Raw genomic sequence first — 16,020 nt, 5'->3', positions numbered from 1 at the left:
TCTTCCACTTACCCTTCCCTAACCCCTTTTCTTGATGTACAAAATAAAGGACAATTGTGTTCAAAAATGGAATCTGTCTTTATTGAACAAAACTGGGGGAGACTGGGAAAAGGAGGTGGGAGAAGGGAAGAGAGAGGCTGGGAGAGGGGAGGGCAACTACAATGATCAGGGGTTGGGAACAGGTCCCATATGAAGAGAGGCTAAAGAGACTGGGACTTTTCAGCTTAGAAAAGAGGAGACGGAGGGGGGACAGGATAGAGGTCTCTAAAAGCAGGAGTTGGGTGGAGAGGGTGCATACAGAAAAGTTCTTCATTAGTTCCCATAAAGAAGGACTAGAGGACACCAAAGGAAAGGAATGGGTAGGAGGCTTCAAACTAGTAACAGAAAGTTGTTCTTCACAAAGCAAAGAGTCAACCTGTGGAACTCCTTGCTGCAGGAGGCTGTGAAGGCTAGAACTGGAACAGAGTTTAAAGGGACGTGAGATCAAGTCATGGAGGTTGGGTCCATGAAGTGCTATTAGCCAGGGGGTAGGAGTGGTGTCCCTGCCCAAGGTTTGTGGAAGGCTGGAGAGGGATGGCATGAGACAAATGGCTTGGTCACTGTCTTCGGTCCATCCCCTCCAGGGTCCCTAGGGTTGGCCGCTGTCGGCAGACAGGCTACTGGGCTAGATGGACCTTTGGTCTGACCCAGGACGGCCATTGTAAGCTCAGGGCTCAGGGTCGGGGGTCTCAGTGGACCCCCTTGATTTTCATGCACACCTGCTCCTGGGTGGCCAGGCTGGCAGCTCTCCTGCCCTAGCCGGCCACTTTCCTGTGCCTAGTGCGGAGATTGTGGACAAAGTCCACGATGTCCGCACTAGCCCAGGCGGGTGCCCGCCTCTTGCGGTCCCGGGCAAGCTCCCGGGAGCCGCCAGTCTGGTCCCGGGAAGAGGGGGAGGGCTGGGGGGCATCGGGTGGCTGGCTCGAGCCGTGCCAGGTGCAGGGTCTGCTGGCTGGGTGCTGGCAGGCTTGCACCTGGGACGGGCACCGTAGCCAGCCCGTGCCCCTTTAAGGGGTCCGGGGTCGGGAGGGGGGCAATAGAGTTTCCCTGGTGTTGGCCAGAGTGGCCACCAGGGAAACCTGGGGAGGGCTAGCCTCCCACTAGTTCAAATTAAGGGGCTACACACCCCTTAATTCGAACTAGCTAGTTCGAACTAGGCTTAATCCTCGTAAAATGAGGATTACCTAGTTCGAACTAAGCGCACCGCTAGTTCGAATTAAGTTCGAACTAGCGGAGCGCTAGTGTAGCGCCTATGAAAGTTAGTTCGAACTAACGTCCGTTAGTTCGAACTAACTCTGTAGTGTAGACATACCCTAATAGAGGAGGTAAAAGCACAGCAAACACAGGAATATTGGCACACATGAAGGCCCTATGCTGGGCCACATCAGATACATGATAAAGTAATCTCTTTGGGGGGCTCCCTCTCCCTTCCCCCCCAGAATTTGTCTTATGTCTCACTCCATTTTCTCTCCTCCACTCTATTAACATCAGGAAGAGCAAACTCAAGGCCAGTGCAGCACCAGCCAAAACTAGTGGCACAAGCCGATTCTAGCAGCAGGGCATTCATGCCTATAAAACCAGTGGAGCATTCTGAAGACACAGGTCAGCACGACTAGCATATGGAACAGTAATAGCATGAACACTGGAATGTCTGACCTCCTTGGGAGGCATCTGCTACAGCTGGAAGACACCCAGAAGCCATCACTGAGAATTCTTAGGGCTTTGGGTCATATTTCCTGCTCTTGGACAGTTTTCCAACTTGCTGAGCCATAGCACAAACCTCTACGCCACAGCACGGACAGATCCACAACCCTGACATTCTGTAACCTTGCTTCCCATTTTATGGACATGCAGCTAGTGGGTACGTAAGGCGGGATGTGACAGGAATGCAATCCAATGGTGCACGTGCCACTTACAGCCTTCCGCAGATGAGCAAGCTAGCACAAAGAAGCTGTGCACTAGAGGCACTCATAGGGTGTGTCTACACAGCAAAGTTATTTCGGAATAATGGATGGCTTATTCCAGCTTCTGTAAACCTCATTCTACGAAGAATAACGCCTATTCCAAAATATCTATTTTGAAATAAGGCCTGTGTAGACTCCCCACTTCTGCTATTTCAAAATAGTCTCTCACCGGGGCCATTCTAAGTTATTCCTCCTGGGGCTCTAAATCGAGATAGCACGTCTACATTAGGGAAGCCTTCAGACTAATTTTGTGGCTTCCCTACAATGTAGACATGCTATTTCGAAATAAGCTATTTCAGAATAACAATTTCAGAATAGTTTATTCTGAAATAACTCTACAGTGTAGATGTACCCATACAGGGCTACAAACTCAACCTTCTGGCAAAGGTCAAATAGCCATGCTTGGGACTTGTAGCATTTTAAGAAGGACGAGCAACATACTTTGGGCAGAGCATGTGGAAGCGCCTTTCTTCTGAGGGAATAGGAAATGTTTAATATTCACAGGTTGGGTAAATGAGGATTAGAGTTGGGATATCATATGCCATCTACACATACTTACAGCAGCATGAGGCACTGTTTGCAGTAGTCGTTTCCAAGCTTTTTAAATTTGCAGAGCCTAAAAATTGTCAAAGGGACCTGCAGACCCCTTTCGAAATCTTAGACACAATCTGCAGACATGGGGGCCAATAGAATTGCTGGGTCTCTCTGCAAGGTGGATGGGAGTGCTCTGTGCTCCCGGAAGGGGTGAGGCCTTGGATATAAGGGGCACGGCTAGGGGCAGCCAGCCCTCAGTGCCGCCCCCAACCATGCTGTGCCCCAACCCTGCCAAACTTTATGCTGTCTGGACCATGCTGCCCAGGGCTCCAGCCATTACTCCCTTTGCCCATCCTGTCAGTGGGTCTGTCTGCAGATCCCCAGGGTCTGTGGACCACAGGTTTAGTGTGATCCAAAGGGAAGCTTTAACAAAGAATGCAACTAAGCACTGGAAAGTTTAGGCTGATTACCAGGAAAAAATATCAATTGTGGGATCCTTTAGACCAGGGGTGGGCAATAATTTTTGCCCCGGAAGTGGCGGGGCCTAAACAGGAAGTGGCGGGGGCTACTCCACCCCCACACCATGTTTGGTCTGGGTGTGGGGGAGCCCCTTGGCCCCCCCCTTCTCACTAGGCATCCATGCCCTGGAAGAGGCTTGGCACACTCCCCCACCCCCAGGCCAATCAGGGCCTGTGGGCAGGGGAGTGCGGGAAGCCTCCTCCCGCCCTGCAAGGAGCATGTGGCACTTAGAAGAGCCACGGGATCCTCACAGGGCCGGGGCAGGGCGAAGGAAGCTTTACACAGCTCCACTGCCCCCAGGCTCTGATTGGCCTGGGGCGGGGGAGAGCGTGAAACCTCCTCTGCTCTCCCCCCGCCCTGAGAGCAGCACGCAGTGCTTCAAAGCACTACATGCTCCTGGCAGGCAGGAGGAGGCTTCCCGCACTCCCCTGCCCACAGGCCAATTAAAGCCTGGGGGCAGGGGAGTGCATGAAGTCTGCTCCGCCTTGCCCCTGCCACATGCTGCTCGCAGGGCGGGGGCAGAGCGGTGAAGGCTTCGGGCGCCTAATTGGCCTGGGGGTGGGGGAGCAGCAGGGCCTTTCCGGGCTGGAGCCCCCCACTTGGTGGGCCGGATCCAGCCAGCGGAGGCCCTTTTGCCCACCCTTGCTTTAGAGTGACTGTGGTCTCCTGGGAGAATTGGTGGAAACTTCACTGCCCAAGTCATTGAAAAACAGGCCACAGGAAACAAGCTGGCTTTGGGAGGTGACAGGACACCACTTTCTAAACCCTGACTCTCCTCTACCCTTTCCCTCCTACCGCCCATCAGCTTCTTGCTGCGAGAGTCTGGGATGACAGTTTCCATTTACCCACCAGGCTGTGCTAAGCGATCAAACAACCCCTCCTCAGTGCCTCTACCCAATGAGACGTAGCAGCAAGGTCTGTTTGCAAAGCACACTGTAGTGCCGGGGCGCGTTGCTGCATCTCCCCAAACAGCTGCACAGTGAACAAAAATCTCTGCCCGTGGAGGGCCATTAGACCTGTCTTCCTGCAGCCCCTCTCCCCAGCTGTCTGGTGCTTTTGACTCTCCAGGCAGCACTAGCTCCTTAGTGGCTGTTGTAATGCTGGAACAATGTTGCAGATGATGCACCATTAGTACGACATATTCAATAAATCAGAATCCAATTACCGGGTTGAGGAAATTGGAAGCAAATTTAATTAGCTCAGGCCCCTCCCCACACACTGTGCCCTTGCTTCCTCCTGAAATGAGGACTTTTCTTTTCCAAAGCATTTGACACCATGTCACAGGAAAAGGCTGACACTTGGCCGCAGTAGCCAGACCGGAGGGAGGGTCAGTCTAGTTGTTTTTCCTTTTCAAACAGGGCAGATGGTTAACAACTCATACATGAATTCTCAACAGGAATAGTAGGCTCTCTGCTCTGCTCTAGCATGTGTCCATTGGGCCCATCAGTGCAACGAGCATCTGGCCTCCCTAGGCAAGGGAGTGAACATCAAACCAAAAATTGTGCTAAAGAGCAGGTGCAAGTTTATCATTAGAGAGGGGCTCAAGTCCTACCTTTAGGATCAAGCGGGCAGTTAATAGAGGAGGTTTGGCGCCCATGGCTCAGTTCTCCCCCTTTACACAGAGGCAATTTAGGAATTTCAAATCCAGACGCCGAATTGGATTCTGACCCAGGTTCTGACCAGGGTTCCGGTTCAGGCCTGTTCCTCCCTAGTAGTGTGCTATGGGCTCTCACCACACAAATGGCTGGGTGGGAACTGCATAAGGAGCTGAAGCATGTCCTTGGAAAGCAAGCGGAGCCCACTGCAGCTCAAAGCAAGTGGACCGCAAAGCGAGAAGCCGGACATGGGCAAGGAGCTCTAATCCAGCTCTCGGAGGGCAGGGTTCGTGTTCACTCAGCCTCGCCAAGCAGCTAAGAACTCCCCATTACTGCAGGTCAGCCCCAAGGTGACAGGGCCCAGGGGAAGATGCAGCTCTTTCACTGTGCTGCCACACCAGTGAGCCTCTGCGGTCTCTTCTCAGGAACAACCTTTAAATCACTCTTTGTCCTACTCGTCACTGCCCTGCACGAAGCAGCACTGGGCTGGGGCTGGTTTCTAACCCGGCTCTTCCTCTGGCCACGTATGTAGCCTCAGGCACGTCCTTCAGTCCTTGTATTGCCGGGTGCGAGTCACATTCATCATAGGAAGTAAAGAATCAGTCAGAGGACGTTTGTTTACTGCACTGGAAGGAATGCTGTTTACAAGCCCAGTTGGTCTGGACTGAGGGGCCCACTCATGGAGATCTCAGCTGTCCCCTGTGACAGATGGGAGGATGGGGATGAGAGAGGTCTTCATAGGGCAGTATTCCTGTCTAGATGAGAAGGGTTCTCCGCAGGTCTGGGAATCCAAGCATGGGGAGTGGGTGGGACATGCCTCATCTTCCATCAACAACATGGGCTTGGGAGAAACGGCTCAGAGCTAGAGGCAGTGGAGGGTGTCACAGGTGCTTTTGCTGGCCAAGAGAGCCCTGTGAGGTTGACCCCGTTGGAACTGCACTGTCAAGAAGCTGATAATGGCTCACAGAGCTTTATGTCTGGCCCTGGTCTCCCATGGAGTCCTTGCAATCCAGGATGACCCCAAGGATTGCCAGTAAGCCCCATAACAAATGCTGCCTCCCACACCCCCATCAGAACAGCCAGGAAGAACACTTTCCCAGAAGAACCTCTGGGAGACTCCTGCCACAAGTCTGCCCACAGGAGGGGACAAACGAGATCATTATAGCCACATGCAGCTGATTGAGGAAGTCAGACCATGTGCCAAGCAGGTTGGATGCAGAAGTGCAAGAACGAGGGGCGCTGGGGTGTGGTAGCACCCCTTGGTGGAAGTGGTTTCCATCCCACACAGGGTTTGCATTTTGGGTCAGTGGCTCTCAGCACCCTGGTAGGATATGGGCTGTGGCAGCATTTCCCCTTATGACTAGGGTTGCCAGGTGTCCGGTTTTGAACCAAACAGTCCAGTATTTGAGCTTTCTGTTTGGGAAACAAATTGAGAAAATAGAAATGTCCGGTATTTTCTAAATAAGATGCAATGTAGATTGTGTCAAGTGTGTCTGGTATTTTTGTTGAAACCATTTGGCAACCCTACTTATGACTCTCATGGGAAACTGGGGATCAAAACAGTGAGCTCTTGTACAGGATGTGAAATCAGGCCCCTGCAGACCCTCCCCACCCTATCAGCACCCAGCTCCTGCCTGTCAGTTTTCCACTGCCATGAAGGGAGTCCATCGCCACTCCGTCAAGCAGCACTGACATTATGAAAGACAATCCTGCAGATGGCACAGATCCACCTGCAAAGCACCATCCAAGTGGCCTGCCAAAGCAGAGGGCCTGTTTCTTTGAGTGTGCCACTCAGATGCCTTGTCCTTTGGCTGATGAAGGGAGCTAGGTAAGTTCTTACATTTCTCTCTCTCTCTCTCTCTCACACACACACACACACACACACACACACACACACACACACACACACTCCTCCACTTTTATTCTGAAATAATCCTTTCCTTCCTTTATTAACCCTTTGCTCTGCTGAACAAAATTGTGAGCTTCTGTTCCACACTTGTGGCCTCATCTGATTGTTTCCCCTCTTAGGGCCACAGGGGATCGACGCTAGTAGCATGTGTGTATACGTACACACACACACACACACACACACACACGTCTGCCTGCCTTGGAAGAAGGTAACATCTATTTTTCCTCAAGCATCCCGATGGAATCTTATGGGATTCAACCTGCAGGGCAGGTGAAGTTTTCAGTGAATTGGACCTGAGCATCATACATGAGAATAGACATCGGAGGGGGGGGGGGCGGGGGTGGAAGGACTTCATCCTAAGAAAATACAGACCAGATCAGACCCTTTCCACCCACAAATGAAGAGGATCAGTGAATTTTCCTGTTTACTCAATAAAAGCACTCAAAAAACAATGAAAAGGACACTCAATACATTTAAGCCTGACACTTAGGTTTGGTTTCTATTGAATAAATATAATGGGAGAGGCCACAAGCATCATATAAATAGAATAAATCACATAGGGTATGTCTACACTACAAAGTTAGTTCGAACTAACAGACGTCTGTTAGTTCGAACTAACTTTCATAGGTGCTACACTAGCGCTCCGTTAGTTCGAACTTAATTCGAACTAACGGAGCGCTTAGTTCGAACTAGGTAAACCTCATTCCACGAGGATTAAGCCTAGTTCGAACTAGCTAGTTCGAATTATGGGGTGTGTAGCCCCTTAATTCGAACTAGTGGGAGGCTAGCCCTCTCCAGCTTTCCCTGGTGGCAACTCTAGCCAACACCAGGGAAACTCTACTGCCCCCCTCCCGGCCCCGGACCTCTTAAAGGGGCATGGGCTGGCTACAGTGCCCATCCCAGGTGCAAGCCTGCCAGCACCCAGCCAGCAGACCCTGTACCTGGCACGGATCGAGCCACCCATCCGATGCCCCCCAGCCCTCCCCCTCTTCCCGGGACCAGGCTGGCGGCTCCCGGGAGCTTGCCCGGGACCGCAAGAGGCGGGCACCCGCCTGGGCTAGTGCGGACATCGTGGACCTCGTCCACGATCTCCGCACTAGGCACAGGAAAGTGGCCATCTAGGGCAGGAGAGCTTCCAGCCTGGCCACCCAGGAGCAGGTGTGCAAGAGAAACAAGGGGGTCCACTGAGACCCCCGACCCTGAGCCCTGAGCTTACAATGGCCGTCCTGGGTCAGACCAAAGGTCCATCTAGCCCAGTAGCCTGTCTGCCGACAGCGGCCAGCCTTAGGGACCCTGGAGGGGATGGACCAAAGACAGTGACCAAGCCATTTGTCTTGTGCCATCCCTCTCCAGCCTTCCACAGACCTTGGGCAGGGACACCACTTCTACCCCCTGGCCAATACCACTCCATGGACCCAACCTCCATGACTTGATCTCACTTCCCTTTAAACTCTGTTCCAGTTCTAGCCTTCACAGCCTCCTGCAGCAAGGAGTTCCACAGGTTGACTCTTTGCTTTGTGAAGAACAACTTTCTGTTACTAGTTTGAAGCCTGCTACCCATTCCTTTCCTTTGGTGTCCTCTAGTCCTTCTTTATGGGAACTAATGAAGAACTTTTCTGTATGCACCGTCTCCACCCAACTCCTGCTTTTAGAGACCTCTATCCTGTCCCCCCTCCGTCTCCTCTTTTCTAAGCTGAAAAGTCCCAGTCTCTTTAGCCTCTCTTCATATGGGACCTGTTCCTAACCCCTGATCATTTTAGTTGCCCTCCCCTCTCCTAGCCTCTCTCTTCCCCTCTCCCACCTCCTTTTCCCAGTCCCCCCCAGTTTTGTTCAATAAAGACAGATTCCATTTTGGAAGACACGTTATCTTTATTTTGTACATCAAGAAGAGGGGCTAGGGAAGGGTAAGTGGAAGGAGGTGAGGGAGGAATGGGGCACGAGCCCCCGATGGGGAGGACTGGGCTGGCTCTGTGGGCTTCTGGGGGTGGAAGCTCTCCTGCAGCCCCCCAATTGCTCCCTTTCCCCAGATGGCAGCCTGCGGCAAGTGCAGCCGGTCTGATGGCCGAGTGCTGTGATGTGCCCAGTGTGGGCACTCAGGGCACTCCAAGCCAGGACTGCTTTGCAAGCAGGGCACCCCTGAGAACTGTCTGTCTGGGGTGGGGGTCGGGACCCTTTAAGCACAGCCCTCGGCTAGCCTGGCACAGCATCTCCACGCTCTAAGTCCTACTCTGATGCCCTGCCGGCACTGCTTCCGGCCATCCTTAAGCCCGGTTCAGGGTCCACTTAATGTGGACATGCTAGTTCGAATTAGCAAAACACTAATTCGAACTAGTTTTTTAGTCTGGATCCGTTAGTTCAAATTAGCTTAGTTCGAATTAACTAAGTCGAACTAACTTAGTTCGAATTAACGTTGTAGTGTAGACATACCCATTCTTACTAACTCTCAGAATGTTATTGTGAGTCTCATGATACTTGTTGTTTCTTTTAAAGCTCCAGCTTCAGGAGGCATATGATTAGGAGAGAATTTCTACTTTCCCCCTTTTAAAAAGTATGTTTCTAATACTCATGGTTGTAAAGAAATGCTTGAAAGCCTGATTTGAATGCATCCTGAAGGACTAGAAGCCAGAAGGGGGCAGAGGGAAGCTCTCAAAACTTATTACTTTAAGCCACTCATGATTTTGTAGACAACTCAATATTTTTGGAGGTCAGTATAAAAATAATGAAAAAGTCTTTTATTAAAATGTCAGCACAATCAGTAGAGATTTTTTGAGGATTCAAACATCCCCTTCTTATTTGAAAAAAAACTAAAACAGAATCTTTCTTTTTGTACAAGAGAAACTAGAGTAAAAACAAACTATAAATTAGAAGTAAAATTGACCTGTGTAGCTTCCCTGCCCTAGCGAAATGCAAACAATGTATCAAACAGCCCCAAAGCAGCTTCAATTAAGTGTCTAAGGTGGTATTAATAAGGTGTGTAACTAAATTATTTTTAAATCAACATGACTTATCTTTTCAGGCTCTGTTTGAAGGCAAAGATATCCCCTAGGTATGTTCCCAGTCCTACATAGCCTCACAGCTTTGGCCCATTATAATTTCCCCCGAGTGTATATTTTTAGCTTCAGTGGACACCTTTAAGGAAGGGCAATTCATGTCCCTTTTTCACTCATTCTGTTTGCTCAAAGAAGGGGATGAGAAGGATGGAAGAACCTGTAATGCCTGGTGTCGCGGATGGCACGGTCACTGGGAATCCTCTCGCTCTCACGCTGGTTAAAGGCGTAGAGGCGGTACGGGTCCTCTCCACCCTTCCATTTCCGGGCACTGAGGTACCTTCTCTCTTCAAACTGATCCCAGAGGTCATCCCAGTCGACATCTGAGCCCTGCACACACAAGAAAACATTTAACCCCATCATACGGAGGCCTGCAAGGTACAGATTTCTCTGAGTGGAAAGCAGTGACACCCAGCAAGTGATTAGTACCACGAAGGGTGCGTGCTCTCACCCCCCTCTCACAATTAGTAGCTGAAATCAATGGACCTGCACCGATTTACATCAGCAGAGATGTACAGATGAAAACTACAGGACCACGGGGGACCCTTAGCATTGCCCTTTCACAGCCAGTTCCACAGGCGAACCTCAGCATCCTCCCATGGCCATGACGCGCTTGGTTAAATTATATGGTGTGGTTTAATGACTTCTCACAACTGTCTAATATTCAAGTGGCTAGAGCACAGGGCTGGATCTGCACTTCCTTTCAGATGGCTGGGGGCATCTCTTCTGAAACACTGCCTGCTCTGCTGCCACCTTATTCTGGACAGCAGGGTTCCCACAAAGACAGGCATTAGGGAATGCATCATCTCCATCCTTTGCTCCGTACAGAGGAGCCACAAGCCACATCGCAGATCCCCACGTTACTCCACACAAGGGACAAAGTGTCCTTTCACTAAGCAGCACACAAGGGCTCTGTGCCGGTGCCGAGGTGGCGAGCGCAAGGTGCACTTGATAAGATCACATCATTATGGCAGCACAACCTCTTTGATCTCAGCCTACGTGTAATACAGAGTGAGTCAAACGTGTACAGTAATTTCAGCACCAAAGAAAATTGTGATCTTATCGAATAATTGATCTTTTTATTTTTTTTGTTACTCCATCTCACAGCCGCTCTCCCCTGCTAATGGCACAAAATGAAGCTTTTGAAACAGGCGATTTTTATCCCATAATTGATTTTATTCACATCTGACAGCACATTCTCCATGTTAATAGGAAGGGGGAAGGGGAAAGAGATGGCCCCTGCAAATGAACAGCCTGTATCTCAGACATCAGCTTAAAAAGGAGCTGGATCGAGAGTCCCCTGGATGCTGTAAAGTCTTTGGAGTGAAATTTGAGAGAACGCAGGCCACCTCCAAAGGTCTGATCAAACTCCCATTGAAGTCAGTGGATGACTCTCCATTGCTTTCAGGGCCAGCTGGGTCAGGACTGGGCCCAAGCAATGTGCTATTCAACACAGCAAATACTGCATGCAAGATGGCAAGCAACGTGCCATTTAAGATGGCAAAGAGCTTGCAGAGTGGAGTTCAGAAAAGGCCTGATGCTGCTTCACAGCCCAAATTGATTCTCACACACACACCAAGAGCGCGATAGTTATAACCAACAGTGGCTTTGTTGCAGCTGACCTTGTCCTCTCAACCAAGCATTCCCAATAGCCAAAACGTGCCAATATTTCTTACTATTGCTCACTATTGTTGGGCCAGATTCTGATTACAGTTACATCAGAGTAAATCGGTGACACAGAACTCAGAGCCCAGGCTGTTGAATGTAAACTCTTCTGTGCAGGGACATCAAGGCTGATTATAACTTTACACTAGTGTAACACCATTGTGCTCCTTGGGGAATACTCTCTCTCTCATCCCCAGTGGCCAGATGAATCTTTCCTGTCACTCCAGTTGAGTCCACCTCCACCAGTGGCGTCATCCCAGAAAGAAATTTGGCCTTTGGGTTCCACCTGCTACTAAGCAGAGAAAATGTTTTTCCCTCTTGCTCCTACTGAGCCCATACAGAAAGCTGAATTCTAACCCAACCCTGATCGAAGCACATTATCAGCCTTGCTCTGATGACAGTAGCTTTATTACCTTGCTGCAAGAGGCAAGACGACCATGACTTTATTTTCATATCCTGGGGTGAGCATACAGTGGCTGAGAGCTATAAAAATCATCTGTTGACTTGCAGACGCAGCACATTCAGAGGGAATAAATATGGTGCACCACAATGTCATTTTTATAACTGCTTTTCTGCTTTTAGCCATTCTACCTGGGCTGTGCCTAGGCTGCCTCCAGGGACAATCGCTGAACAGGCCACCTTTTTGAACATCAGTCCAGCATCCTTGGGCACTAAGGGTGTGTCTACACTGCACCCAGAGCTCAAAATAAGCTACACAACTTGAGCTACTGAAATTGGGTAGCTTATTTCAAGTTAATTTCAAAATAGTTTATTTTGAAATTTGGCGCTGTCTACACAGCACTTATTTCAAAATAAATCGCTATTCTGAAACGTCCCTTACTCCTCATGAAAGAGGTTTGCAGGGACATCAGAATAGTGCACCCGTGATATTTTGAAATAACGGGCACGCTCAAAAGATGCGGAATAGCTATTTCGGGATACCCTGAAATAGCACTGCAGTGTAGACGTAGCCCAAGAGTGAAGGATAGTTATTAAAATGTTATGGCCATTCCGGTCCATCAGGAGGTTTATGAGCAGAAGGCTATCCATAAAAATGTGTATGCTCTTGGTAGGAGTGCAGTATATTGTGCAATAAATATAGTTTATGTTTAAGGCATCTTGTAAAGCATGATTTACCAGGCCAGTGAAAGATCAGGAGAAATGGAGCTGATTGTGTCTCAGAACCACCTGAAACCCTAAAATTTACAAGATTTGGAGAGGATCCTGAGCTTCCAGCTCTGCTGAAAAAACTGTCAGAGGTTAAGATACCAAGCTAAAGCTCTGTTTTTGATAATAAAAAAAGTTATAAAACTCAGCATGACTAGAAATGTTTCCATTTTAAAACAGCCATGAAACAATGTCATTTAAAAAAAATGTAAATTAAACGCTGTTAATTGAGCTTAGACAGGAGACAGGGAATAGAGGATAAACAGGAAGTGAAACTGACCGACCAAGTGAGAGAAGAGCAAAAATTACACTATAAGCAAAATATTACAAATTTCTTTCAGTTTTATATAGTAGAAGTAACAAAACTGAGCTGTCAATAGTGTGGGCTTAATTCTCCACTGCCCTACACCTTGTGCACTCATTTACACCACTGCTCAAGTGGGTGCAGGGCAGGACAATGGAGAATCAGACCCTGCATGGAGAGATTATCAGCACAGCATCCTTTAAAACCTTGACATATCAACCTGTCCCTGTATAATATGGCTAAGCAGCTTGGCACTTTGATTTTTAATAATTATGCTGCAAGGGAATCTGGGTAGTGGGCAAGTCTTTGCCAGCTTGAGGCTTGCCAAGTTCACATGGCATAATGGACAGATGCAGTTCCAAAACAATACAATTAGCCAACTGCTGTGACGTCAACCATATGTTCCAAGCACCTCTGTTCGTACCAGGACACCAGCCGTTTACATATGGTGGTGAGCCGCAACACTAAACTCAAAAGATCTGAACAGCCCAGTCTATGATAAGGTGCAGTGGCCAAGTTTGCTCCAGCTAGGACTGTGTGCTCAGCAAACAAGACAAGCTGCTGCAGATGACTGAATAGCCCTTTTCCATTTGTAGATTCTGATCCTCAGATAGGGTATGTCTACACTGCAGCACTAATTCGAACTAACTTAATTCAAATTAGTTAATTCGAACTAGTGCATCTAGACCTAAAAACTAGTTCGAATTAGCGTTTTGCTAATTCGAACTAGCATGTCCACATTGAGTGGACCCTGAACCGAGGTTAAAGATGGCCGGAAGCAGTGCCGACAGGGCATCAGATTAGGACTTAGAGCGTGGAGCTGCTGTCTCAGGCTAGCTGAGGGCTGTGCTTAAAGGGACCCGACCCCCACCCCGGACAGACATTTATCAGGGGTTCCCCGCTCGCTTGTCTAACTTGATGAGGGACAGCAAAGCAGTCCTGGCTTGGAGTGCCCTGAATGCCCACACTCGGCACATCACAGCACTCTGCCATCAGCCCGGCTGCACTTGCCGCAGGCTGCCATCCGGGGGGGGGGGTCAATTGGGGGGCTACAGGAGAGCTTCCACCCTGAGGAGCCCACAGAGCCACCCCAGTCCTCCCCATCGGGGACTCGTACCCCATTCCTCCCTTACCTCCTTCCACTTACCCCTCCCTAGCCCCCCTTCCTGATGTACAAAATAAAGGACACGTGTGATCAAAAACAGAAACTCTCTTTATTGAGCAAAACTCGGGGAGACTGGGAAAAGGAGGTGGGAGAGGGAAAGAGAGAGGGTGGGAGAGGGGAGAGGGGAGGGCAACTAAAATGATCAGGGGTTTGGAACAGGTCCCATATGAAGAGAGGCTAAAGAGACTGGGACTTTTCAGGTTAGAAAAGAGGAGACCAAGGGGGGGATATGATAGAGGTCTATAAAAGCATGAATGGTGTGGAGAAGGTGCATAAAGAAAAGTTCTTCATTAGTTCCCATAATAGAAGGACTAGAGGACACCAAAGGAAAGGAATGGGTAGCAGGCTTCAAACTAATAAAAGAAAGTTCTTCTTCACAAAGCAAAGAGTCAACCTGTGGAACTCCTTGCTGCAGGAGGCTGTGAAGGCTAGAACTAGAACAGAGTTTAAAGAGAAGTGAGATCAATTCATGGAGGTTGGGTCCATGGAGTGCTATTAGCCAGGGGGTAGAAATGGTGTCCCTGGCCTCTATTTGTGGAAGGCTGGAGATGGATGGCACGAGACAAATGGCTTGGTCATTGTTTCGGTCCATCCCCTCCAGTGTCCCTAGTGTTGGCTGCTGTCGGCAGACAGGCTACTGGGCTAGATGGATCTTTGGTCTGACCCAGTATGGCCATTCTAAGCTCAGGGCTCAGGGTTGGGGGGTCTCACTGGACCACCCTGATTTTCATGCAAACCTGCTCCTGGGTGGCCAGGCTGGCAGCTATCCTGCCCTATACGGCCACTTTCCTGTGCCTAGTGTGGAGGTCGTGGATGAGGTCCACGATCTCCGCACTAGACCTGGTGGGCGCCCACCTCTTGCAGACCTGGGCAGGCTCCCGGGAGCCGCCAGCGTGGTCCCGGGAAGAGGCGGAGGGCTGGGTGGCAGCGGGTGGCTGGTTCATGCCATGCCAGGTGCAGGGTCTGCTGGCTGGGTGCTAGCAGGCTTGCACCTGGCAGAGGCATCGTAGCCAGACCGTGCCCCTTTAAGGGCTCCGGGGCCGGGAGGGGGGCAGACGATTTTCCCTGGTGGTGCCCAAAGTGGCCACCAGGGAAAGCTGGGGAGGGCTAGCTCCCACTAGTTCGAATTAAGTGGCTACACAGCCCTTAATTCGTACTACTTAATTCGAACTAGGCTTAGTCCTTGTAGAATGAGGTTTACCTAGTTCGAATTAAGCGCTCCGCTAGTTCGAATTAAGTTCGAACTAGCGGTTTGCCTGTGTAGCGCCTATCAAAGTTAATTTGAACTAACAGACGTTAGTTCAAATTAACTTTGTAGTGTAGACATACCCATAGAAGGCCTCCAAAGTCTAGAAGCAGAGCTGGTTTATCAGACAGGGAATGCTTCTTGTCACAAACTGAATGTCACCCCAGGACATCCAGGGCACTGCGCTATTGAGAGGAGCCCTTAGAGTACTGTACTTTAAGGAAATAAAGGACAATGTGATGGGAAATATGATCAATCTACTATATATTTGAGAGAGTCTGTCTGTTTGTTCTAGAATTCCTCCTAAAAGATAAGAGCTAGGAGCACCAAATTTGGTATATAGCTTCCTCTTATAACTGAAAGCAAAGTCAGGGTTGGGTTGTGCCAGGAAAATGGGATGTGCCTGGAATGGGATTGCTTCTCCTAAAACCATACAGAAAAGAGACAGACTCACCATGCATGCGAAAAGGGCTAGATAGTGGTGCCCACCCCACCATCCGGGACTGCCCCAGCTCTGAGCCTCCCACCCCACAGGACCCTTTAAGGAGGGTGGAGGAGGCTGAAGCTCCCCCAGCCCAATTCATACAGGGACATTGCTGGCTATTCCCCTTTGTCAGGGAACGAGGGGAAAGTGCACAGTTTGCTGCATTCCTCTGGCTGGGAAGTGCAGGGGACAGACGAACCTGGACCTGCCCCAGCCAGGAGACACGCTTCTCTCTCCCAGCTGTGCCCACTGGAGCTGCAGTGGCCATAGAGAGGTGTTTCTCACCTGGCCCCAAGCTGCTGCAGTGAAAGAGGACTGGGGTAGTCCTCTCTCCCCGGGGCAGGCTCATACTGAACCCCGTGATGTTCTATTTATGGTCAGA

General features: G+C 49.9%; 1 protein-coding gene across 3 annotated transcripts in view; it reads right to left on the bottom strand.

Moving 5' to 3' along the window:
- The window catches only part of GALNT14 (polypeptide N-acetylgalactosaminyltransferase 14), a 206,386-nt gene that overhangs the window by 114,801 nt on the left and 75,565 nt on the right, over positions 1-16,020 (bottom strand). For all 3 annotated transcript variants that reach the window (XM_075925330.1, XM_006118082.4, XM_075925331.1), the window contains exon 2: positions 9,768-9,937. In XM_075925330.1, the coding sequence (XP_075781445.1) occupies positions 9,768-9,937 (170 nt within the window). The remainder of the gene's footprint in view (positions 1-9,767; positions 9,938-16,020) is intronic.

Source organism: Pelodiscus sinensis, chromosome 3 (assembly GCF_049634645.1).
Source record: "Pelodiscus sinensis isolate JC-2024 chromosome 3, ASM4963464v1, whole genome shotgun sequence".
In the NCBI taxonomy this organism is placed as follows: Eukaryota; Metazoa; Chordata; order Testudines; family Trionychidae; genus Pelodiscus; species Pelodiscus sinensis.
The sequence above is the reverse complement of the archived record's forward strand: the minus strand, read 5'-3'. Positions and strand labels throughout refer to the sequence as shown.